This window comes from Lathamus discolor, chromosome 14 (assembly GCF_037157495.1).
Source record: "Lathamus discolor isolate bLatDis1 chromosome 14, bLatDis1.hap1, whole genome shotgun sequence".
Classification (NCBI taxonomy): domain Eukaryota; kingdom Metazoa; phylum Chordata; class Aves; order Psittaciformes; family Psittacidae; genus Lathamus; species Lathamus discolor.
The window spans coordinates 9,847,175-9,872,841 of record NC_088897.1 but is presented as its reverse complement, the minus strand read 5'-3'; the positions used below and the strand labels follow the sequence as shown (position 1 = coordinate 9,872,841).

At 56.3% G+C, this 25,667-nt stretch overlaps 1 protein-coding gene across 14 annotated transcripts; it reads right to left on the bottom strand.

The window, feature by feature from the left end:
• Positions 1–1,412: 1,412 nt before the first annotated feature.
• Positions 1,413–25,667, bottom strand: FLOT2 (flotillin 2). Of its 14 annotated transcripts, none has more exons than XM_065694412.1 (14): positions 25,538–25,667; positions 25,345–25,463; positions 24,854–25,006; positions 24,460–24,721; positions 13,588–13,669; positions 9,296–9,386; positions 5,346–5,469; positions 4,831–4,949; positions 4,276–4,389; positions 4,074–4,193; positions 3,463–3,677; positions 3,188–3,371; positions 2,895–3,044; positions 1,413–2,727 (listed from the first exon to the last, which is right to left on the bottom strand). In XM_065694412.1, exons 1-14 carry the CDS (start codon positions 25,650–25,652, stop codon positions 2,689–2,691), a joined length of 1,887 nt encoding a protein of 628 aa, XP_065550484.1. In that variant the 5' UTR covers positions 25,653–25,667; the 3' UTR covers positions 1,413–2,688. The 14 variants fall into 14 exon arrangements, with proteins under 14 accessions (XP_065550484.1, XP_065550483.1, XP_065550482.1 ...); XM_065694411.1 differs by lacking the exon at positions 9,296–9,386 and adding an exon at positions 11,308–11,398 and having other exon boundaries at positions 24,460–24,771; positions 24,854–24,977; XM_065694410.1 differs by having other exon boundaries at positions 24,460–24,771; positions 24,854–24,977.

Genomic DNA, 25,667 nt, shown 5'->3' with positions numbered 1-25,667 from the left:
CATGACCCCGGTCAGACTCGTCCCCATTGCAGCCACTGGCTATCAATGTCCCCTTGGTCATAGGTGTCCCCCATCCCCATTGTGGGGGACCCCCGGTGTCCCCCCCCCCCGTGCCACTGCGCCCTGCTGTTTGTGCCGGGACACGCCGCTGTTCCTGGAAGCCGCCTGCAGGGAGGTGATAGCCCCCTGCCAGGACCCGCATGGGGACCCCGATAAGCAGCAGTGTCCGGCTATGGGGGCCCTGCCCTGACACACGGGCTGTCCCCAGGCCTGCTGCCGCCTCTGGGTGACAGCAACAGGGGCAGCATCACCCACATCCCCCCCCCCGGCCTGGCCAGGCCATGGCAGGAGGTGGCACAAGGTGAAGCCCCAGCCTGTCCCCAGCTATCAGGATGCTGGGACCTGGATGGGGGGGCTGAAAGGGACGGTCCCCTCCTGTCTTCAGCCCCTGCTGTCACCCAGAGGTGTCCTGGGGGGGCTGCAGTGCTCCCCAAAGTGTGGCCCAGGACCCCAGCACATAAAGCAGGATAAAGGCAAAGTGCCCCCTGGCAGCCCCATGTGGGTCCCATGGGGTTATCCCCATCCCAGCCAGCCCGGCTGCCTGTGGGTACCCAAACACAGCCCTGCGCTGGAGCCCTGCACCCCATGGGGCAGAGGGGCCCCAGTGTCCCCGGGGTCTGTACCATGGAGCTGAGGTGGGACCCCCGGGTGCTGCTGCAGGGCTCACGCCAGGCAGTGCGTGCGGCTGCAGATAAGAGCATGGGGGCTGCAGAGCTGTCCCCACCCCTGCTATCTGCAGGGTGCAAGGGACAGGGCCCTTTGCCCTGCCTGCGCCCCTGCTCAGAACAGGGGGGTCTTGAGGAGCCCCCTTTGCCGCAGGGAGAGCAGTGGAGCAAAGCCCCCCCCCCCCCCCCCATGGCTGCTGTCACTGCTCCTGCATGCAGGAAGGACAGGGACCCCCCGAGCCACCCCAATGTCCCTCAGCACAGGGTGCATGAGGCTGGGGCACGGTGGTAGCACAAAGTGGTGCCACCAGCCTGGCTGCATCAGCCCTGCTCCAAACCCTGGGGTGCTGCTGGTTGGGGGGTGCCCCCGCCCCCCAGGGAGCAGCTCCTGGGATGACAAAGGTGATGCTGCGGCGCTCACCACCGCCTTCACCCATGTGGGAGCAGGACAAGGCTCTACCCTCACCAAGAGCAGCCGCAGGCATGGGGCAAGGAGCCCATGGGGACACGGTGACCTTACAGAGACCACAAGGCCATGGGAGCTGTGGAGCAGCACGAGCTGGGACCTAACTTCCATGCACCCCTCATCCCAGTGGGACACCCATCTGCTCCAGCCCCCAGCCAGCCCCATGCCAAGCGCTGGTGCTGGGGAGATGGGTGCAGGAGGCACAAGACAGAGCCAAGGGACACGGTGACAAGGCTTTATTATCGTCCAGCAGCGAGGGTGGCAGGGACGCAGCCATGCACAGCGCAGGCAGATAGGGCACAACGCCCGGCACACCCGCCGGCACCACCACACACGGGGGGCTGATAACACCATCCCTCCCCACCCCGACGGCAGGGAGGGGGACAGGGTGCCACCGGCCCCACAGCACCCACCTGCGACCATAGGTCACTCCTGGCAAAGCGAACGGCCAGAAAGGGGCATTGACAGGAGGTGGAGGGGACCCGAGTCCCTGCGCCCACCCTATGGCAACGTGAGGGACCCAGCACCCCACAGTTGGCTTCACACGTGGGTTTGGCAACAGCCGTGCTGAGCACAGGCATGGAAGGGACAGGGGCCAGCGCAGGGCCCTCTATGGGACACACACAGGGGACAACCTCTTTCACATTGTCACTCAGGGCAGCAAAGCCACTGGCCTTAAAGGCAAGGGGACTGAGCGAGGTAGGGGCTTCTGCACTGCGAACCAGCCCTGGGTGCTGGTCCCTGTCCCCACTGCAGTGCCTGCCTGGTCCCCAGCCTCCCTCTGACCCAGGAGCTGTGGGGAACAAGATGTGGGGCGCCCGGGCACAGCCACCACAGGGGTTCCACCTCCCTCCGGGAGCACAGTGCTTCCTTTTGGCATTCCGGGGGCTGGGACCTCACCAAGCCTGGCTCAGCCCAGGGCTCAGTCGGGCTCTCCCCACTCCAGATCCCAGGAGGAAACTTCCTCGAGGGAAGGCAGAATGGGAATGGGCACTGTGATCATGGCCACCTCTGGGAAGCCAAGCCAGCACTGCAGAGGTCCCGAGACACGCCAACAGGGAAAGCCACAGGAACAGGCTACGGGCAGGGGTTGGGCATTGCCCAAGGAGGAGGACAGGGAGCCAAGAGGAAGATGGGGCCTGGCTGTTCTCTTCCTCCAGCTCCGCATCCCACAGAGCCTCTGCTCCAAGGCCAGAGAACAGCAAGGCACTGGGATTGCAACACCAGACAAGCTGCCAGCTGCAGCTGGGGGTTGGATCCAAACCCCAGCCTGGTACAATACAGGTAATTACAAAATAAATCCCCCCCCCAACCTTGGTAATAAAAAGAGCAGCTGATTGGACATGCAACCTTCTGGCCCTACAAAATAAGGCACCAGAGCTTCGAAATGAAACCCTGATTGTCTTTGATATAAAAGGAATTCCCACGTGTTGAAGGCAGTTGATGTCTGAGTGCATTAACAGGGAGTGATCTTCACTAGCTTTGGCTTGGCCAGCCTCATGCCTGCGCTCCGGTGGCTTTCTGGATCAGGGGAATCTGCAGGAGGGGAAAAGAAGCTGTTAGGGCTGGAAAAGGGAGAGGCAGGGAGCTCCCCGCACCCTGTGGCTGGGCAAGGAAAGGCTCCCTATGAGTCCGGAAGCTTTCAGGCAATTCCCTATGTCCTGAAGAGCTGCAGGCATTGCAGGAGCTGGTGCGCGGCTCACCTTTGTGAGATCCACGCCGGTGAGGGCACGCACGGAGGCAGGGATCTCGGCCAGCAGACGGTTCACCTCCGACATCGTGCTGTTGTTCTCTCCGCTCAGGATAACGATCTCATCCACTTTGGAGAGGGGAGCAGCCACTTTGGCAGCGATCTGGGGAAGCAGGGAAGGAGGGTGGCGTGAGCAGAGCGAAGGAGCTGCTCACCAGCCTGCTGGGCAAAGCTCCCTGCCCACCACAGGAGACCTGGCCCAGCCTGGGATCTCCCCGGAGCGAGGGAACGCTGCTCCCTCCTCACCTCAGGCAGCGCATCCAGCACTAGAGCCAGCTGGGCAGCTTCTCCATACTGCTGGAGTGCTTCAGCTTTCAGCCTCATCCGCTCAGCCTCCGCCATCCCGATGGCCTCGATCACAAACGCCTCCGCTTCCCCGATCTTCCGGATCTTTTCCGCTTCCGCCTGTGCGAGGAGGACCTGCTTCACCCTGGAAAGGGAAACACAGCCCTCCAGCAGCCCGGATCCCTGCACTGCTTCCCTCCATCCCTCCTGCGGCCACAGGCTCAGGGCTCACTCACTTCTCGCCCTCGGCGATCTGTTGGATGCGGTAGGCTTCGGCCTCGGCCGGCCGCTTCACAGTGGCGATGAGCTCCTTCTCCATGCGGATGATCTCTTTCTCTTCCACATCGATCTGCTTCTTGCGCTGCACCACCTCGATTTCAATCTCCTCCTGGCGGATCTTCTGCTGCTCCCGGGCGCTCTGGAGCTCGTAGGCGAGCTGGGCCTCTGCAGTCTGCACACAGGAGACATGAGAGGGGTCTTGGCCATCCTCTCCTGTGCACAGACGTAAGGGCTCTTGGCAAGCACTGAAAGCAGGCATAGCTCCTGCTCCCAAACCTCAACTCAGGGCTGACATCCCACTCCTTAGAGCTGCACTTGCTGTCCTTCCCTATGCACTCTTCCATAGCATTTGAGCCCCACCAGCTCCAGGTTCAGCATGGGTGACTCTCCCCATCCTTTCTTCTCCTTGTCCCACCTAACTGCTGCGAACAGAACCCAGGTTTCTATGTTTCAAACTGGATTCCCCACCTCCAGCTCTCCTAACACATGCAGGATGACAAGTCCCAGAGCTACCGATACCACGAGGAAGCAGGCAGCGATCAGCAGTGTGCTCTCAGACACCTCTCACCTTAATGTTGACCTCCTCGCTGAAGGCAGCTTTCTGCAATTCAAAAGCCCGTCTGGACTCTGCTATTTTGGTATCTGCCATGAACTTGACATCCAGCATTTCCTTCTTGCACTGTGCCTCCTGCAGAGAGGAAACAGAGAGCAGAGCTCAGCTGGAGCAGAAGAGGCTGCTCTAGGGAAGCCCAGCATGGCTCTAGACTCACCCGAATGCCAGCATCTCGCTCAGCCTCTGCCACCCCAATGTCTGCATCCCTCCGGACAGCCGCAGTCTGAGTCTTCCCCAGGGAGCTCAGGTAATCCACTTTATCATAGACATCCTAGAGAGGGGGAGACAAGTCACAACCACTTCAAAAGAGTGATTCCATCCTCCTCGCTTCCCGTTGAAGCTCAGAACAATCACTGGTGAGGTTAGGCCCGGGTCAGAACGAGCCATGTCAGCCTGCTGCCAAATCAAACAGGGGTGACAGGGGGAGCTGGGCTCTCCTGACATCTTCCCTCTGTCTCCCTGGCAGCTCAGTTATCAGTGAGCTCTCCCCTCAAGCCGTGTTTACAGAGGCAGCTGATTTAACTGGGTGCTCTTTGCCATCTGCCTGGATACAGGACATGCAGCGGCGGCTGTCATGGAAACACCCGGAGGGCTGGAGCAGGCTGTGAGCTGCAGTCTGTCACCTCACTGCAGCAGAGGAGCCAGGGCCAGGCTCTGTTCTGCTGCTCCTACAGCTCTGCCCCATAGCGCAGCACCCTACACCTGAGCATACCTTGATGGTGAAGCTCAGGATCTCGATCCCCATGCGACCCACGTCGGGAGCTGCCACCTCCCGCACCAGCTTGGCAAACTGATCCCTGTCCTGGTAGATCTGCTCCACTGTCAGGGTACCTGCAGAGGGGAGGAAGGTGAAGTGCTTTATTTGGAACAGGTAACACACAACAACATGGGTCTAAGCTCAGCAACATCCCTGCTGTCCCTAATCTCCTCAGGTCTGGGCACCAGGGCGTGCACCAACATCTCAGTGCCACAGCACAACCACCACACACATGTGCCACCTGGATCCCATGGGGGCTCAGACATCTCTGAGTGCAGGCACTGCAAACCCATTTATCACAACAGCCAGGAGCTGCTGGAGGGCTGGAACTATCTCAGATGTCACCTCAGCAGCCAGCAGAGGAGGCACCCGTTGTGGGTGCTGTGGTGGCAGCAATACTGCTGGGAGCGGCCAGCAGAGAAGGGAGAAAGCTACTCAAGATGCCTTCAAGAGCACGAGTCCCCTCACACCTAGGATGGAGCGAAGGTGTCCCTCCAGTGTCTGAAGGACCACGTTCTTCACATCCTGCACGTTCTTCCCCAAGAACTGCTCGCAGGCCACAGCCAGGAGCTCCTTCTCGGTCATGATCTTCACCTAGAGAAAGGAGACAAAACCAAAGGGACTGAAGGCTGCTGTTCAAAGAGGCACAGGCACCCAACAGCAGCAGCAGCAGCAGAAGCAGCAGTACCACCACCAGGCTGCCCCCCTGCTACTGATGCTCCAAGGGACCATGCTGAGCTGTCACCACATTCACCCAGGCCACCAAACCAGCCACTGCTGCTGGGGACAGCCCTGCTGCAGGCACATGCATGGGGCAGACACCTCTGCAAACCCCACTGCAGCTCAGTGTGGGGAGGTGCTCCCTGCAGCCATCTACCCCACAGCAGCAGCCATGGGGTGATGTCAGGGCAGGTCCCACCAGACGAAAACCCTACCAAAGAGCCCTGAGCTACTGCACCAACACCAGACCTAGGAGGAGAGGGCTTTCTAGTACTACCCCTGTCCAAAAGCCATTCTGTTACCTTTCTCTTCCTCCTCCTTCACTAGAATTAACTTTTCTGACACAGGAAAAGCAGGGAACAAGGAAGAGTCTCACATGCCCAAGGAGCAGCTTGGGAACAGGGGCTCCATTCGGTGTTCCCTGCAAGGAGAGATGAGATGGCCATAGTGCACTGGTTTGCCCTTCTCGTGGCTGGGAGCTCCCAAATGCACTTTGCAGTGACCCCAATGTGCTATGGCCAGGACCTGGCTGTCCCACTCTGCAGGGTCAAAGTGATAACAAACCCCAGAGGTGGGACACAACTACTGCAGCACTGCTTCCATCTCCCCCAGTCAGAGACAGACATAAAAGCATCCCTAAATCCAGACATCCAGGGTTTCAAGATGGTCCTGCTGGTCATGGGGCCACTTTTGAAAGGCAAAGTGGGTTAAAAATGAGATGTGTGCTCATGGTGCTGTACAGGACCCAGCTATGAGGAGATACAACCCACCAAAGTGGCAGCTCCTGGTGACCAGGTCCAGTCTGGACACAGGGATGTCTCTGCGGCAGCACCAGAGAAGGAAGCAGGGCCACACCAGTCACACAGCTCTGCGGGGAGCTCTGGGTGCTGAGCGGGTCCCACAGCACCCTCTGATGGACACATCTGTGCTGGGCAGCTCCTCCTGTCCCAGGAGATGCTGGCGGCACCCAGCACAGGGCCCTGGCTGCTGCCTGTGATGCCAGCACGGTCCTGGCTCAGAGACCTCCTCAAAGCTGCCCTCTGATGGGTCCACAGCCTATAGACCTCACCCCTGATCTGTCAACCTGTGAGTCCAGAAGGATCCTGCAGCCCAAACTCTGGAGCCAAACAGCAGCACTGCCAGAGAGCAGGATAGCTGGGGCCAGCCACCACCTCCTAAGGGAGAACCACAGGGCCAGGCCACGGTGATCTCTCGTCCCTGCACCCCAAGGCCAGCAGTGAGAGGAGCTGGGAGAGCTGCTCACGGAGCTGCACCCAGTGTGGGTCCTGCACAAGGCTCATCTTGCAGCAAACAGGAGGTTTTTGCAATACCAAACCCAATCAGACTCAGCAGCAAGGTCTCTGGTGTGCATGCACCAGCAATTCCACCTCTCCAAACAATCCCCATCCTTTGTGAACTACAGCTAGGATGGAGCAGGGTGTTGGTTAGGAGAGTCCCCGGGGTGCTTAACAGGAGGCAAGAACAATTCAGGCTCTGAATAAAGCCTGCACCAGTGAACCCTGGACAGCCTGAAGGAGCTGGGCTGAATATGGATGTCAACCTACAAAGCCAAAGGTTGCAGAAAACAAGCCAGAGTTGAGTTTGTGCTCAGCTTGTTGCCTATTTCAGACAGGGCACTGTGACACCGGGGGCTGCTTCAAATGTTACTCACATCAGAAAGAATGGAGCTGGCAGGAAATCAGAGAGCTTCCATAAAGCAATCCCATGTGGATCGATAGCACCGCACCCAGCTCCAGGCAGCTGCGGCCACAGCGAAGGCTGGGCAGGAACAATCCAATAGGCTTGAAGCTCAGGAATGGGATAGAGGGACATGAAGCCCAATGTGGCTTAAGGCAGCAGCACCCCAAGCACTCAACCAACACAAGAAGGAAGCTATTGGTGTGTCCTCATTACACCAAGACAAGGACAGCATCCTTAAGCACATTACGATACCGCAACCACTTTTAAAGGTGGTAAAGGTCTCTAGGAATCATTTGTTGGCTTTTTTCCTTTCCTGCACAAGCCCTTAAAAGAAAAAAGGTTTACTTCAAAAGTACTTCTGCAGAATCAAGGTAACCTCTGCCATGCACAAACCCAACTGCCTCAAACCTGCTTTCAGCAGGGCAAATCCTTGCAGCTCACAAGCCTAAACCTTCAGTAATAATTGAGAGTGAAAGAAATGAACAGTGAGAAGAGAGAATAACATCCCTGAGCTGGATTTGGAACTGCAGTTTTAAATCAAGGCACCCAGTGATCCAGCCTTCTGTCACCATGTACCAGCCTAGACCATTCTGTAGGCAATGGAAGGATGTCCCCAAACTGGGTCGAAAAGGGATGCTGGCTTCACAAAAATACCTTTTCCAAATAGAGAAGGAAAAGCCTACACATTTGTGAGATGTGTGTGAGGGGGAACATGGGTGCAGGCATTTTGCCAACCATGCAAAGACTGCTGTGGTTATGTGATATAAATATGGATATAAAGAATGGAAAACCAAAAACTAGGATGCTGATTCACATCACTGGAGCCAGGATGAGGCCAAGATCCTGGCTCCTGTGCACGTAGCTGCTCCACAAGAGCAGCAGGGTGATGGGCAATCCACTGTTGAGTCATGGTCCTGCCCAGCCCTTCTGCTGTGTGTGTGAATGCAGAATCCACTCTTGGCTGGACTCCCATCCTCCCTTACACAGACACAGCCCCTCTGCAATGTCAGGTCAGAGCAAACCAATGAACCTGGGTTGGAATGCACCGGGCGGAATGTGTCAAGTGCTTGGTCTTAAAAGGGCTGCAGCACCCACAGTGCTCTCCCTTGGGGGGCTTTAGATGCACATGCAACATCACTGCATCACTCAGCAGCTCCACTGCTCACCTCGAGGAATGTGGTAGTCAGCTCTCATGCAACAACAGACCTGGACATGCCTCGGACACACGGTGACCACAGCCTTGTGTGCACTGAGAACCACTCTCTTGGGTTTCTACACCCAGAATGAGCTGTCAGGAGCAATTCTCAATCAAAGCATCCAACTGCCTATCTGGGGAGTCAGGTTCTGTCAAAAGCTAACAACATTTTTCTGACAGCATCCTCCCCGAGGCAGAACCTGGACACAAGGACAGACCCTGCATGAGGACTTAGCTCAGAGGCTAAGAAACTTAGGTGTTTGTGTGCTATCACAAGCAGCAAGAGCTGATTTCCACACAGGAAGAAGGCTTGAGAGAATCAAAATTCAACTAAAGCCAGCAATTTTACACACAAATTTTAGTGCCTGGAGGGATTAAGCTCTTTTTAAAGCTTTAACTCACTGTGAAGAATTAAAAGGTCCACAGGCTAATAATAATAATCCAAAGCAACATAATGCTCAATACTACCTCAGGAGTGAGCGGCTCAGTCCTGCAGGGTCACACACAGCTCCACAGGCACCACAGTACATCACCATTCCACACACAGGTCAAGCCACCCACAAACAGCTCATTTGCCACGTGGACAAATGAGACACGCGAAAAAGAGGAATGATTTTTGGGAAGAGGAGGAGAGATCACAACCCCCTTCACAACATGGGACGTGTCTGAACCAACAAGGACAGTGTGTACAAGGATTTCAGAGCAGTTGGCTTCTGTTCCTGGACAACAGCCACCTCTTAAGGAGGAAAACAAGATGTACTTTAGAGACATGCATTCCTGAAATGATGTTTGGAGTTACTGTACCTGCGCCACACCTGTGACAGTTAAAGCTACCCCCTCCGCCGTCTCTACGTCCTCACACCTGGGCTGTAACGTCATTATCTCTAGGGAAATCCTGCCAAAAAACGTAAGATATTTGCACGTTTCCAGGTTACACACACTCAGCTCTTCCCTTTTCACCTCCTGACCCAGGCGACCTGCTGCACTCATCACAGGTAATGTAAGACAGGCCCAGAATGCAGCCGAGAGGCTCCATCTGTGACTGGAGACAGACACTTTGGTCAAGAAATAGATCTTCAGATAATGCTTAAAGGCAATTCATCAGCAGAGGAAGGCTGGGAGCCAGGCTAGAAACGATACCATGACCCTTTCCCTTCTGCTGGGCTTAGAAGGAGACCAGAAGCTGGCAGCTTTGGGACCACAAAGGGCCTCCCATCAGAGGCTCGCTGTACTGCGCTGCCCCGGTGCTCTCGCTGGCTGCTGTCACTGGTTTAAAAGCACAGCATGGACCTGGGGTGCTCCTGCCCCATGGTGCCACCCCCATGGAGCACAGGGCATGGCAAAACCTGGTGCTGATGCTGCAAGAAGCAGCCCTGCCTTTGCCCTCGCTGAGTCAGCATTAACACAGACCCACCTCCTGATCTGGTTCACCTCTCCTGATATTATTCTTGTGTTCCATGATCGAAAGGCAGACAGAAGTGAGTCTCCACCTCTTTAGGGCCGTGCCTGTAGTATCAGGCATCCAGGAACAGATCAATCATAGAATCATGGAATGGTTTGGGTCTGAAGAAACTTTAAAGCTCATCCAGTTCCAACTCCCCTTCTATGAGCAGGGACACCTTCCACTAGACCAGGCTGCACATCCTGCAGCTCCCGAGCTTTCTCAGTCACTCAAGGTGAGCTCAAGTTACTTTGGCCAGACCTGGCAATCTGCAGGTCATGGTTTGGTGAAACAAGAGACACGCTTAGCCATGGCAGGTTCTGCTGCAGGAGGCAAAGCCCGGCTCTCCCATCAACCCTAACAAGCCAGGAAGGGCTTGGGAGTCAGGACAAGGAGCCACAGGGCAGAGAACTTGTGTCAGCGAACATTAGGTCAAACCTCTGAACCATGAAGGGGCTGCACTGGGCTGCTGTGCGCACACAGGGTCGCTGGAGGATTGGCTGCAAGTGCTGAAATCTATCTCTGCAAGTTCATACCTGCCTTGGCCACTGTCCTAAGGAAATTGGCACACAAGCTGGGAGCTGATAAAGCAGATCCCACTGTCCAGGATGCACAAAGGCATTTTCTGCATTCACAGCTTTAACCAGCTAGCGCAGGATTTTAACCTTCTGAACACCTAACCTATACTTTGAGTTTAATTAACTGTGCTGCTTGTTAGCCAGCAAGTCACAGGGATGCTTGGTAATTACTGTTACACCGGTTCCTAACTGCTCACAGTGCAAATGTCAGTCCTGTGCGCTGCAACTCACCCAAGGTCTCTATGCTGTACTTTCAAACGTGACAATATCCAAACCAGGCACTGTCTCCGTGTAGAGGGAGAAGGGCTGAGTGGAAACCCATATTCAAAACTGCAGAGCCAGGTCCAGTTGCCATTTGCCCATATGTGTAGAGGATTCCTTTTGAAATGGCACAAAACCTGCCTCAGATCCTGTACAGAACCCAACCTGGCCTGCTTGTGGCTCCACACAAAAGCAATGCCCTTCTGCTCTCCACCAAGCACACAGTGGAAACAGTGCTCTCAAGTGAAGGGTTACAGCTGGGGTGAATGTCTGCAGCATTATCAGAAGGAGCCAGCACAGCAATGCTGGATTTGGGATTTGCCAAGTGTGCATCTGTCTGCATTACCTATAAGCCGTGGAGTGCGCCCCAGGGCAAGTGCCAGAGGAGGGGAAGGAGAGGAGGGTATTGAGATTTCAACTGTCCCATTAGAAAACCATTAGTTTCTATGTTATCCTGCTGCTGCTGCTGCTGTTGCTGCTGCTCAGAACAGAGGGATAAAGTCAGACACAGTGTTAGGAAGCTGGTGGATTATTACCTGTGCAACCCCTGTTACGTACAGTGGGACCCCCTCCGACGTCTCAATATTCTCACAGCGACAGAGGATGGTCATAACCTCCAAAGACAGTCTGAGCAGCGAGGAATAAGGGTAGGACAGCAAATATACAAAGCAGTTATCAGAGAGTAAGACACTCATTGCAAAGGACAAGACGAGACTTTCGGGTTTCAGCTTCGCCCTGGTCAGTTTGCCTTTCTCCCACCTATTTCTCCCAGGGCTCCATAGCACTGGGCCAGACCAGCTCCCTTCATCACAGCTTCTTTTGATGAGGTTGAAGGGGCTCATCTCAATCCTGTGCGCAACAAGTCACTGCAGATGAAATTGAACCATGCATCCCACCTGGACTGACATCCTGCAGGAATTCTCAGCTGGAAGCAATCTTTACGCACGGAAAATTCCTTTCTGTAATGATTCAGATGCTTCTATGCCAACCTTTAAGAGGGGACAGGAAAGTTTTAAATGCTAGGGGCCTGGCTACCCACCCCTGGCTCAAGCATTGATGAGAGGTGCTTCCAAACGCTGTCCTGAGAAGATGAATAACACCACTTGGCTCCCCCAAAGGCATGCAAGACCAAACTGCCTCTCTCTCTGCTTTTATTCCTGACCCTTAAACAAGGACAGGACTTTTCCTTTCCTTTTTTTCCCCAGTCCTCAAGGTTGCAGCAGGATAAGAGCCCAGCACCCTGCCAGCTCTGACTGTTCCTTTTGTTCCCAGGTTAGTGCTACCTGGCGGGATGCCGCTGACAGGAACACAATTGCTGCTGCCTCTCTTGCTTTCAGCACTGGCAGCCCCAGAATAGATGTCCTAATTTCAGGGGAGGAAATCTGCCTCACTCTTCATGTCAATGCAGCAGGCTCCATCCGTGGCACGGCTCATTTGGGAAAGGTTCTGTTTTCCAAAGGAGAATTAAGCCCCACATCCCATGGTGTGAATCAGAGGATAGATTTTAAAGTCCAAGATTTGTTTGGGTGCTGGAACTGCTGCCAAGAGCCCCGTTTGCTAAATAATGCACAGACCTCTATCATATGACAGCTCACTCCTGGCAAGCAGCTCTTGGCCCCGCACTCAGCCTTTGCTTAACTTAATAAGTGAGCCTCCTGAATACATCTGTTATGTCCTGCACACGGCCGGTCAAGGTCCTGCACTGTCCTCTGCACTTCTCACACAAGAGGAGGAGCTAGAACCACTCATTTAAATCGATGGTTCTCCCATGAGATACCTCACAAAAGTTTGGGAACGAAGCTTGTCCGGATCAAATGGAATTATCAAGGACTGAACCCACAGGCTGGGCCTTTCCTTCCCCTCCTGCCTCATACGAGCATCGCTGGAGAGCCCAGGTGTGGTGTTAGCTGAGACCTCTTCATGCTCTCATAGCAACCCTGAGTACAAGCAGACTGGAGAGGACCCGGGAGCTGTCACCAGTCAGTTGCCAGCAGCAGCCAGGACCCCTTTGCACAAGGCAAAGCTGCCTGCTTCGAGGTGAAGAGCAGCCACAGCAGTGTATCATCTGCAGAGCAAGGGCAGAACGTGCTCACTTAGTCTGCTGGCGGCAACATGTGAACAGGGAGAAGAGGTGGCAAGATCAGGCAGTAAGGGTTAACTCTGACCATCACTCAGGGCAAAACCCAAAGTCCCATCATTATCCTTTTCCCTGCTATTTTTTTTTACACAGATGGAGGAAACCTGCATCAGTGAGCATGGGGGAGGCGTTGAGAGCAACACTCCCACAGATCCTAAAGACAAAGAGCTGTATTAGCAGGACAGCAGCATTATCAAAGCATGTTAGTTCAGAGACCAGTGAAGGAAGAAGCAGCGAGCAAAATCCAAGGCTGAGGAAAGGCAGAGAAAGGAAATCCCATGGTTTTAAATAGGAACACACTCTGCTCCCAAGGTGAGAGCAGTCAGCACATCGTTAGAAACAGAGCCTGGAGGAGCAGGAGGGGGCACTGGCCACTGCATGATACAAGTTCTGGTGAGCTCAAGGATGAGCCAGCCCAGTGCTTCCCTGCCCAGCACCTTTGTGAGAGCCTGGAGCACAGCAGAGGAGAGCAGAGCTCCTGCCTTCCTCAGCACCAGCACAGGATGGAACACACTGACCAGGCAGGCTGCAGCCCTCTCAGCTTGGTGGAGTTTCTGTAAATAAACAACTGTGTTTGAGGAGAGGTCCCGTGTTCCTAAAAATACTGCTGACTGCCCCGCTGGGATGGCTCTGCCGAGTTCCTACTCCAAAACCACAAAGAACAGGGGGGGGTCCTTACCTTTGGGTGTCAGTAATGCACCACCAAGCCCAGGCCCAGCCTCCGTACACGTACTGCTTGACATCAGAGCCACAACAGCCACCTGCAGCACAGCAGAGATGTAGGGATTACACACACAAACCTGAGTCACGAGCACAACTTCAAACAAGCCTGCCCAGCCTTGGGGTGATACGGAAAGGGCACCCTGGGGCGGGGAGGGTCATTGGTTCCTCCAGCCCCTTGGAGCACAGGAAGCACCAGTGCTGCCAAGCCAAGCTCTGCAGCATGACCCAGACAAATCCAAGCATGCCTGCAGGATCTGATGAATAATGAACACAGAAAACGCTTTCCAAGATCCACAGCAGCCTTGGAACACCCTTTGGTCAGCCATAATGCAGCTGTCTACCGGGAACAAAACACTCTTCCTCACCTCCATGGGCCTCACACAGCAGTTTTCCAAAGGCAACCTGTGTTTTTTAGAGTTGTCTTGTAAAAGTGCGGAATAGCATTTGTGATAATTCGGTGTGAAGAACAGTAACACCCAGAGAGCGACTGGATTTCAAACCAGGATTTTAGTTTTGTTTGGCAGTTTAAGCACTTTTAGCAAAGACAGTTCACTCTTCAATATTCTGAACCATGATGCACTGGCTCTGTTATGGAAAGCCTCGTAGGAAATCCATCTCCTTTCCCTCACCCCACACTGCAAAACACCCTTTAATCCACCCAAAAGCTAGCAGGTCACTGTTGGAGGAGGGACGAACCTTGGAGCTCCCCAAAAACATCTCCTGGTTTGGGCTTATGCAATACTACAGTGCCTGAAGCTGTGATGGCCCATCACAGAGCTGGCTCTGCCCAGATTTAGGTCAGCTTCCAGAACTCCTTTGATGCATTTAAGATTTGACCCCAGTGAAGCCAGAAGATTCTCACATCTTTGATCCGAGGAGTGAGACCCCTGCTACCTTTCAAGGAGCACCTTGCCATGACCAGCCCTAGGTTTAATGCTTGGCAAGAGAGGAGCTCTGCAGCTCCCTGGCTTGGACCAGGGCTGTGAGCTGCCTTCTCCCAGGCAGATGAACACAGAAGTCCCTCCCTAGCCTGTCATCCATAATCACACTTATTACAGCAGCGCCCCAGGGCCTCAGCAAGGAGCACTGCACCAACAGAGCAGCAGCTTCAGCCCTGGGGGATGTACCTTCGCAGGCAAGGCAGAGCCAGAGCTGGCACAGAGGGAAAACAGCATGGGGAGGGGAAAGGGAGAACTATGAGACCAGCAGAGAGCTCTTTCAAGAGAGATGACACACTAAGTTTGCTGCAACAGGTCAGAACGAAGAAGCAAAGGCAGCACACATCCAGGCCAGTGTGCTGGCAGAACTCTCTAGACCACAGGAGGGGCCTTCTGTCTGTCCCATCCTTAAGTGTTTGGCCATCTTCTGCTCTCAGCTAAAGGGACCACCTGCATCACTGGTTTCCATGCAGTGGTTGATAAACCATAAGCAACAGCCCCGTCTACAGTTCTTCACCTTCAATATCAGTAGGAAGTAAACACAAACAGGAGATGGGTTTATACATTCTTCAGGTCTCCTGTGCTCCACAGCCCTGAGGAATATTCTCCTGCCACCTCCAAGACAGCCTCTTGATAGCTTCTTCAGCCTCTGGATAGCTTCTTCCTGTTGCTGGGAGACTATTTCAGCCAGGCAAGCAGTTACAGAAGCTGATGATACAATATCCTGCAGCATTTCAACCGCAATGCCTCTTAACTTTTCCTGGAGGACGTCAGCCCGGTTAGCTCAGCCTTTTAGCCAGGCCCTTGTTTTCCAGGAACAGGAAGGGAGGTGTTCCTGGCAGCTGGGAAAAGCAGCTCCACATGGAAAGGTATTTTATTTCAGAAGGTCTATGTGGCCTTTACCAAACCTCTGGTAATTGCTTCATAACAATGTTCTGAGAAAACCCTGCACCCTCAATCCACTGCTCCCAAGAACGTTCCTCTCCACACAGACGTTTCTTCTCTTCCGCAGGAAATACCTTCTTTGGCATCGCACCCAAAGCGAGCCCCATGTTTGCTTCCTAACACTGCTCCACAGCACAGCTTACTAAACTAGATTATATGCCCAGAAGTGTTCAAAGCATAAGGAAAAGAGGGTAAATCAAGGCATTAAACAGGAGCAGGATGCCAGCTGGTTGCTTTCATGCAGGCTGGACGTCTGAGCGCAGCAGAGCTCTGTCCTGGTAACACAAGTCAGATGAGCTGAACGCTCATTTTCCATTGCAGTCCCGCAGTTTCTTTCCCAAGTCTCAAAGAGCAAGTGAAAAAGGAACCAACAAAGCGAAATCTTTGCAAGGCTAAAGAATAACCCCTCTTGCACAATGAGATTTGGCAGAGAAATTGCCTTTTCCAGCTATAATACACCCACTGTTCCAGCAGCCCGGGTCTCACAGTCGCTTGGCCATCGCTTCCACAAACATCCACTGCCTCTTCCGGGGCAGTGTGCAGCAGCCAGGCACACTACAAACACAGGATTCATCCCCAGGAAGCTGCCATCCAGCCTGCCCTCTTCCCAAATGAAGGGGTCTCATGTTCAAGCAAGAATTCCCAGAGGCAGGAGAAAGCATGTTGTCTGTTTGGGTTTGGTGGGGTTTTGTAATGAGATGAGATTCACCGCTTGGGAGTTCGGAGATAAATGGAACTCTCAGCAGATGCAGGAAGCTGCTGCCCTGATGGATGGCATGCAAGGAAGAACAGCAGCCCCAGCAGGGACACAGGGCACGAAACAGCAAAGCTGGGACAATGGGAGGTTGGGAACAAACTCGGTGTTGTTTGCTCTCCCAAGGTAACTGGAGGCAACGAGCTTGTATTCTGGCAGGAAGTGGTGAGTGTTCAGAAATCAGGTCATGGTAAGCAGGCTGCTAAGATAGCTTGATAATGATATTCCTTCCCTGAGACTGCCACAGGCTGCAGACAAGAACAAAGCAGACACCATCACCCTCACCTGCACAGACAGAGCTGTCATCTGCACACCTCGGTTCAGGGCAATCTGTGCTGGAGTCTCCTCCTCCAGGAGGACCCATCACCAAAGCAGGGAACAAAGAGCTCGGTCCAGTGGGACAGAAGCCAGGTTTGTAGAGAAATGGCCCCATGTCATGGGGTGCTAATAAACGAGTGCAGAAAAACAAGGGGGACAATGATAACTGAAACCAGTTACTGACAAAAGACATAATGGAGATGAGAGAAAAAGGCAAAGGTATAAAGAACATCATGTAATAAAGCAGGGTCTTGACTAAAGCCAGTCTGGTTCTTAGGCCCTGCTGTGCATAGAAATGAGGCTTTGTCCACATGCAGAAATGGGACAAGGTTAACAAAAATTAATTTAAGGGAGTGCAGGGTTCTGAGTTGAATCCATAAAATCCTTGGATGGTCACTACAGCAGATGAAACGGATGCTGGCTAGCTCTCTTTGGATGTGATCTGTATCAAAATGACTGCTTAAAGGCTGGAAGCATCAATGCTCAGAACGAGTTTAAAAACACACATTTAGTTTAATTCATCTTGTAAACAGAAACTCACAGAAGACAAACCACAGTGATGTTACACAACAAACCCACAGAAATACTACCCCAGAATCCCAAAGGGAAAGCTCCGAAGCTATTCTGTCCACATCCTTCTCCTCCCGTGCTTTCTGATGAGCCATCTGCAAGTCACGGACATTTAACAGCTACCTGACAAGGGAAGCCTTGAGCCCCACCACCTGTGATAAGCTGAAGAACTACCTCCAGAGGAGAAACTACCTCCCCATACGTTGTGTTTTGAGCAGCAGCAATCTTGTTCTACAGACTTGAAACAAGCTGCGATGCTGCACTCTGGGCAGCAGCCACTGGGCATCACAACCAGCAAGAAATCAACTGCAGGTGAAGATTCTTGGCCAGCCAAAATGAAGAACCTAAGCGCAGGAGCACTCAAACCCGGCAATGAGTGCCACTAGAAGTTTCCTGCATGGCTTGCCTGATGTGAGAGGTAGAAGACCTTGGCCTCAACCCTCCGATGGCTCTTGCTGCTCATCACATCTTTCTGCAGGACACAGCCTGGACCTTCTCCTTCCATTTTCTTGCTATCGACTGTTCTCACCCAAGTGTAGTTCTCTGCATTTCTCCTCATTGAACTGCATCATGTTTCTTCCAGGCCATTCCATCACTCTGTTGAGTTTGTTTTGATCCTAATCCAGGTCTTCAAAGCTCTCAAATCCATTCCTAGCTCAGTACTGTCTGCAAATTCAATAAGCACATTCTCAATTCCATTATCCAAGCCAAAACAAGGAACGTACTTGATAAATCCTTTCAGCTGAACAGTGAGGCACTGTCAAGTTCCCTGGCAACCCTTTTCCAGGCAGCTTCATATTAATTTTATAGTATCTGAGAAACCAGTTCCTCCTTGCACTGTGGACTGCAGCTCTCTCGCAGGAATGGCTTGCAGAGCCTCAAGAAACCTTTATTTTCAGGCTTTCAACTTAACAGAAATACCATGAAAATGGCACAGTGACGCTGGTTCCAAATCAGGACCAGTCCTTGTGAGGAAAGAAAAGGGATGCACTAACAGGACGCAAGAGCTTAGAGCAGCTCCGGAAGGGTTAAACCACCCCTGGCTGCTGGGGTGTATCAGGAAGTGTTTACACAAGAAAGGAATTAACTGCTAGCTCTTCTTTTACTCTGACAGGGATCAAGGAGCCTCAAAGGGTGACGCAGGAAAGCAGAGTTTGAGAAACCGGGCTGGGCTGTAGTTCTCAAGCTGAATTCTGAGAAATCACATGAAACAGGCTTGAGGAAAGGCAAGGTGCACCTCAGAGGCTTCTCCCCATCCCCTGCAGCACTAACCTGCTCAGATTAGCTGGACATGGCTCACGCTCAGCAAACACAAGGAATTGTTTTCTTGTAGGCATTTACAAGCAGTGCACTTGTTTCAGGGCTCTCCCAGGAAATACAGCCAGGGTGACTGGGCACCCTGAACTAATGCTGAAAGAGCAGTTTGTTCTGACCCGGAAATGCGGGTGCCAACCTTCCCCTGTCACCTATCTCCAAAGGCTCGCTCCAAGCTCCTCTGGCTGCTGGACCATTGCTGTGTGGTGCTGCCCCGCAACCCTCAACATTCCCAAAGGAAAATGTCCCAACTGCAGAGATCCAGAACACATTATTTACTTATGGTGACTGCAAGATGAACGTGGCCATTACAAATTACATCTCCTTACAATGAGACTGCAGAAAGATCCTAGCATTGTATTTCATAATTAGCAGATTGATCCTTAGCCACAAAAGCTGCATTCAGCCAGACTGCAACCCAAACCCAGCGTTATGCATCCGACAAAACCTACTTAGCTGCTGGGAACATTCTAGTATCAGGATGAACAGGTACTTTGTGTATTGCCCTGAAAACTTGACTGGCTCTTGGAAGACTCAGTGATGCCAAAGCCTCCTCTGAACTTGCACCAAACCTTGATAGCAAAATTAGGCCCACATTTTGGAGACACCATCATTGCCTCTGTAGGGTTTGTGGAGCACTCTCACAAAGCCTGGGCTCTACATTCCGTGGACAGATTGGCTAAGAGTGCAGTTCTTAGAAGGAGATCAATATTGCTCAACAAGAAGGATGCAAGTGCCATTAGAGTGCTGACCTGTGCCTGGGAAGCAGCTTCCTAAACAAGGCTGCGAAGCTCCTGCACACACAGACGTTCCCCAGGCACGGCTGGCTGCTCCTGGAGCACTGGAGGAGCTAGAGTGTCTTACAAGAGAGTGAAAAGAAAGAACACCGCTCCCTGGAAACCCCCACGGGCCAGCCCAAACTTCAAGAGGCACAGGCTGGATATGCAGCAAGGAAACTTTTCAATGAGCTTCCTGATTTGGAGGTGCCTTCCCACAAAGTCCTTCGTATAACATTCGTATGGCAATTCGAGACTGTGAGCCAGAAGCCTGCTTTTAATATTATTTGCTGGTGGTTTATTCTTACCTTCCCCTTCTCTCCCCGCATCCAAGCCAACAGCATGCAAGCAAATGCTGCCTCCGCCCCCCTTCCTCTCTGCTTTACCCTGGAGGGACAGGGCTGAAGCTCCTGGAACTACAACTGCTTGTAGTTACACGCCTCCCACTGATGCCCTGGCATTCACGGTGCAAGCACGGAGCAGCTGCAGGCCCTGCGGAGCTCCCACAGCCTCTCAGGCTGCCCCTGGAGCTCACAGCCAGTGCTCTCAGGAGACAGCAAGCGCTTGCAGACCACGCTGGGCAGCAGCAGAGGAAAACCACGTGCGGTGGCAGCACGGAACCCGGTTCTGACCTACAGAGCCTGGCACGATTTACGCTTCCTTCCCAGAATGCGGTTGTACATCGAGGAGTGTCCCCGGCTGGCTGCTCCCAGCTGTGCGAAAGCCTAAGGCTTGGAACTGCGAGCAGATGCCCCAGATTCCTGCTGGCTCATCCTGCAAGCTGCGCTTTGTACACTTCAGAGCTGAACAGACGCAAAAATCCAGCTTTTTAAAGGCTGAAAGGCATCCTGGCACACCTGGAGCCTGAGTCCCCCCATCTCTGGACATGGCGTGTCTCCAAGCAGCACTGATTCCGACGGGGGTCTCGCTGGAGGGGAGTGCAGCACCAGCTCTAGATCCCAGCTGGGAACTGCAGAGACGTGCAGAAGACCAGGAAAAGTGCAAGGAATACCGCTGCTCCAGGCAGTGCCGGGTTGCGGTTTGTAACTCCTTAGAAGCAGCGGCCACAGCGAGCATCGTTGTTTCCAAAACCGCAGCCTGCTTCTGGCTTCTCCCCAGTCATTCCCGTAACAGGTTTGTTACCCAAGAGAGATGGAATGATAACAGAGCAGCCAGAAGCAAGGGCCACAGCCCGCTGGAGGCATTGGCTCCAACACCACCACAACGTAGTTTTACATGCACAGCAGAGCTGTGGTAGCACAGCCTTGACCTTCACATGTATTTCCCCCTCCACCCCGGGCAAGGTTGGGTCTGAGTATCCCAGCTCCTGCCACAACACTAGTTGAGTGACGACAGAAAGGATGTAGCCTGACTGAGGACACAAGAATTGCCCGACACCTGTAATCCAACCTGGTTATTACCTTGCACTTGGCCCTGGCCTGGCATAAAGAGTGAAGTACCCAGCTCCTGCAGCAAGCTGTTGCATCTCCTAATGGTCATTAAGCCCTGTCTGCACACAGGCGCTGCGCCAAAGCGCAGCCTGGAGCTTTGAGTATTGAAGCAGCCACAGGTTGAATCAGACCCGGTGATTTCACTACGGGTTCAATTCAACCCGGACTTAAGCAACCAGCTCAGCTGCTGGTAACATCACACACGTGTGACGGGCACCAAGTGTGACCGTCGTCAGCACTGAGTGCCAGGAAGGAAGGGGCAGTGGGACAGGATGGAGACGGGAGGCAGTGGGACACGATGGAGACGGGAGGCAGTGGGATAGGATGGAGACGGGAGGCAGTGGGATAGGATGGAGACGGGAGGCAGTGGGACACGATGGAGACGGGAGGCAGTGGGACACGATGGAGACGGGAGGCAGTGGGACACGATGGAGACGGGAGGCAGTGGGACACGATGGAGACGGGAGGCAGTGGGACACGATGGAGACGGGAGGCAGTGGGACACGATGGAGACGGGAGGCAGTGGGACACGATGGAGACGGGAGGCAGTGGGATAGGATGGAGATGGGAGGCAGTGGGACACGATGGAGACGGGAGGCAGTGGGACACGATGGAGATGGGAGGCAGTGGGACACGATGGAGACGGGAGGCAGTGGGACACGATGGAGACGGGAGGCAGTGGGATAGGATGGAGATGGGAGGCAGTGGGACACGATGGAGACGGGAGGCAGTGGGACACGATGGAGACGGGAGGCAGTGGGATAGGATGGAGATGGGAGGCAGTGGGACACGATGGAGACGGGAGGCAGTGGGACACGATGGAGACGGGAGGCAGTGGGACAGGATGGAGACGGGAGGCAGTGGGATAGGATGGAGATGGGAGGCAGTGGGACACGATGGAGACAGGAGGCAGTGGGATAGGATGGAGATGGGAGGCAGTGGGACACGATGGAGACGGGCACCGCAGGGACAGGCGCTGCCCTGAGCTGCTCCCTCTGCCCCAGCGGGATGCTCACACCCGGCTCCGCAGCCCAGCAAAGCCAACCTGCCCCGGGGAGCAGGGCAGGCTCCCGGTGAGCCAAGCCAAAGGCAGGGTCCCAGAGCCCGGCAGCCCTGCGGGTGCCTCTGCCTGACCCCACCCGAGCGCAGCAGCCCCGGCGGGGGGGGGGGGGGGGGGGGGGGGGGCCGCCTGCACCGCAACCCCACCCGCTGCGCTCGGGGGGGCCCCGCTCCGCACGGAGCTGCCCTCCGCCCTGCTTGACGGGGACACCCGCAGCGCCCCAGGGCCCCCCAGGGCAGAGCACCCCGAAGGCCCCGCATGACAGGGACCCCCCAGCGCCCCATCAAGGGTTTCCCCACAGAGCTCCTGCAGGGAGCCCCGCTCAGGTCCCAGGGGCCCTGCAGCAGGTACCCCCAAACCCCAACACCCCATCCCCTCCCAGACAGGGGCCCCCATTCCGCACCGGCTCCCGGGGTCCCTCCATACCAGGGACCCTCCCCAGAGCCCCCCCCCCCATGACAAGGTCACCCCCAAAGCACACCCCCCCCATCACGCCTCCTCCTCAGTGCCCCAAAGCCCCTTCAGCACAGACACCCCAACACCCGCGCCCATGACAGGGACCCCATTAACACCGACCCCGCTCCCCAGCGCCCTCAGGGTCTCCCCTCTCGCCATGACAGGGACCCCGGGCCCGGCCGTACCTGACACGACCAGCGCCTCATTGGGCCCCACCGTGTGGCAGTTGCCCATGGCGCCCACCGCCTCCTCCTCCTCCTCCTCCTCCTCAGCCGCCCGCTCCCACAACCCGCCGCGCCGCTCGCCACACCCCCGCGGGCCGCCATGTTGGGGAGGTGAGCAGCGCCGCTGCCGCCATGTTAGCGAGGTCAGCGGCGCCGTCGCCGCCACGTTGGGGAGGTCGGCGGTGGAGCCGCCATGTTGGGTGCTCTGTGTGGGCACGGCCGGGCAAGCAGGGGTGCGAGGTGCGGTGTGTGCGAGGCAGGGGCTGCACCGCGGCATCGTTATGGGTGCGCAAAGCGTGGTTATGGAATCACAGGATAGGGTTGGGAAGGACCTTAAGATCATCCGGTCCTAACCCCCTGCCATGGGGAGGGACGCCTCCGACTGAACACTATGGCTGTGCAAGGCGTAGTGTGCACTGCAGCGTGATTACAGGTGTGCAAGCCACGGAGATCGGGGGGTGTGCAGTGCAGCCTGTGCAAGGCACCGCAGCCTGCCCGCGCCGTCGCAAGGCGCTACCGGAGGCCGCTCCATTCACCGCGGTCACGTTCAGTGCCGGGCCGTGGCGAGCGCATGTCCCCATCGCCGTCGCCATCGCCGCACAGCCCCAGCAGGCGCTGGCTGCCCTCCCGCAGCGCCCGTGCCAGGCGCTCGTCCCCCCCGGGCGGGCAGGGGGCCTGCGGGGCGCAGTCGCTGAAGTAGCAGCCGCTGCGGGGCTCGAGCCCGCGCTGCAGGGCGCAGTGCAGCGGCGTCCGCGCGCCCTCGGCCGCGGTGCGGAAGAAGAGCCGGGCCAGCGGCACCACGAGCGGCTTCAGCCAGAGCGGAGCGTGCCGGAACAGCGCCGTGTCCACGAACCCTGCGAGGGACGGAGCAGGCGCGTGGCACCCTGCGCCGCGGGCCCTTCGGACGGGCAGCACCCGAGGGGGTTTGCGCTCGGGTGCTGCCGGCACTTGGGCTTGGCACCGCAAGGCTGGGGCGTGCCGGAACGGGGCAGGAGGCTTCGTGCAAGAAGGGTGCGTGGGGGCAAAGGGAGGGAGCCTGTGCAGGGACACGCGGTGGAAGGGGATGCTCCTGTGCAGGGACGCGCCGTGCGATGGCGTGTTTCATGCCAAGGGTGCGCTGTGCAAAGGGACACGCGAGAGGAAGGGACAAGCGTGCACAGGGAGGCAGCAAGCACAGGATCACGCTGTGCAAAGGGACGTTTCATGACAAGAAAGCGCTGTGCAAATGGACGCACCATGCAATGGGGCACGGCATGCGAGGGGACACGCTGTGCAACGGGCCATGGGCAAGGGCACAGCACGCAAAGGGATGGGTCACGCCAAGAGTGTGCCGTGCAAAGGGCCGCACCATGCAAAGACACAGGCCGTGCAGAGGCATGTTTCATGCCAAGGATGCCTGGGGCAAAAGGACACCCTGTGCAGAGGAGGGGGCAATGTGCAAAGGGATATTTCACACCCAGGAGGCATTGTGCAAAGGGAGCCGCCACGCAGAGCACCCTCCATGCAAGCTGTGCTCTGTGCACTGCCATCCTCCATCCATGCAAGCTGTGCTCCACGCACTGCCATCCTCCATCCATGCAAGCTGTGCTCCATGCACTGCCATCCTCCATCCATGCAAGCTGTGCTCCGTGCACTGCCATCCTCCATCCATGCAAGCTGTGCTCCGTGCACTGCCATCCTCCATCCATGCAAGCTGTGCTCCGTGCACTGCCATCCTCCATCCATGCAAGCTGTGCTCCATGCACTGCCATCCTCCATCCATGCAAGCTGTGCTCCATGCACTGCCATCCTCCATGCAAGCTGTGCTCCATGCACTGCCATCCTCCATGCAAGCTGTGCTCCGTGCACTGCCATCCTCCATGCAAGCTGTGCTCCACGCACTGCCATCCTCCATCCATGCAAGCTGTGCTCCACGCACTGCCATCCTCCATGCAAGCTGTGCTCCATGCACTGCCATCCTCCATGCAAAGGCCTCACGGTGCAGGAAGCCCCCGCGCAGACCCCCGCTCCCCACGTCCCTACCTGGGTGCGCGGCGTAGCACGTGACGCCGGTGCCGCGCAGGCGCGCGGCCAGCTCGCGGGCGTGCAGCACGTTGGCCAGCTTGCTGTCGCAGTAGTCCTGGAAGGGACCCAGAGGCCCCGGGGCCGGGCTCCCCAGGACGTCGAGGCGCAGGCGGGCGGCGCGGTGGGCGCTGGAGGCCACGATGACCACGCGGCTGGGTGCGCAGCTCCGCAGGCGCTCCAGCAGCAGCTCCGTCAGCAGGAAGTGCCCCAGGTGGTTCACCTGGAAGGCCAGGCTGAAGCCGTCCTCCGTCGTGCCGCCGGCGCTCACCCCTGCCGAGGAGGCGATGGTGGCACACGGTGGGTGCTCTGGGGGTGCTGGAGGCGAGGGGGGGAAAGGGGGTCTGTAACTCACCGGCGTTGTTGATGAGGAGGTGCAGGTGGGGTTCTTCACGCAGGAAGGCGCTGGCGAAGGCGCGCACCGAGCGCAGGCTGGCCAGGTCCAGGTGCATGAACCGCACATCTGGGTTCCCTGTCTCCTGCGGGCACAGCACGGGCTGGGGCAGGGCTGGGGCACCATGGGGTGGGGATGGATCCCAGCCAGGTTAGGGAGGGCTGCGGGGTGCTGGGTGCTGCCCCATGGCAGGGCTGGGGGTGCTTGGAGATGTCCTATGGGGCTGTACCTGGGGCGTGCCATGTGCTGTAAGAGTCTCTGAGGGGTGCCCATAGGGGTGGTTGTGGGGGTGCCCATGTGATGTCTGATGAGGGTGTCTCAGGAGTGCCAGGGGAGTGCTATAGGGTTTCCCTCGGGGTGCCCATAGGGGTGTTCTGGGGGTGCCCATAGGGGTGCTCCGGGGGCGCCCATGTGATGCCCATGATGCCCCATGGGGGTGCCCCAGCTCTCACCGTGCGGATGCGCCGTGCCGCGGCCTCCCCGCGCGGGGCGCTGCGTGTGGCCAGCACGACCCGCGCCCCGCAGCGGGCGAGCTCCAGCGCCGTGGCCTCGCCGATGCCGCCGCTTCCCCCTGCGGAGCGCAGCGCTGAGCGGCGGGGCCTGGCGCGGGGCGCTGCCGGCCGCGGGCCCTTCCCCGCCGCTCACCGGTCACGATGGCGGTGCGGCCACGCAGCGAGGGCCGGGCGGGGGCCGGCGGCGGGGCTCGGCGCAGCCCGTACCGGAGCAGCGCCCGCAGCGCCCGCAGCGCCCGCAGCCACATCGCTCCGCCGCCGAG

Bases quoted from the DNA above. Each gene is read 5' to 3' on its own strand.
- FLOT2 (XM_065694411.1), bottom strand. From the start codon at position 25,652: ATGTGGCTGCGGGCGCTGCGGGCGCTGCGGGCGCTGCTCCGGTACGGG. The intron at 24,978-25,344 runs GTGAGAGCTGGG...CTGTGCCCGCAG, and splicing joins CGGCACGGCGCATCCGCACG to GAGACAGGGAACCCAGATGT. The intron at 5,470-11,307 runs GTAATAATCCAC...TCCTTTCTCTAG, and splicing joins ACGTAACAGGGGTTGCACAG to GTGAAGATCATGACCGAGAA.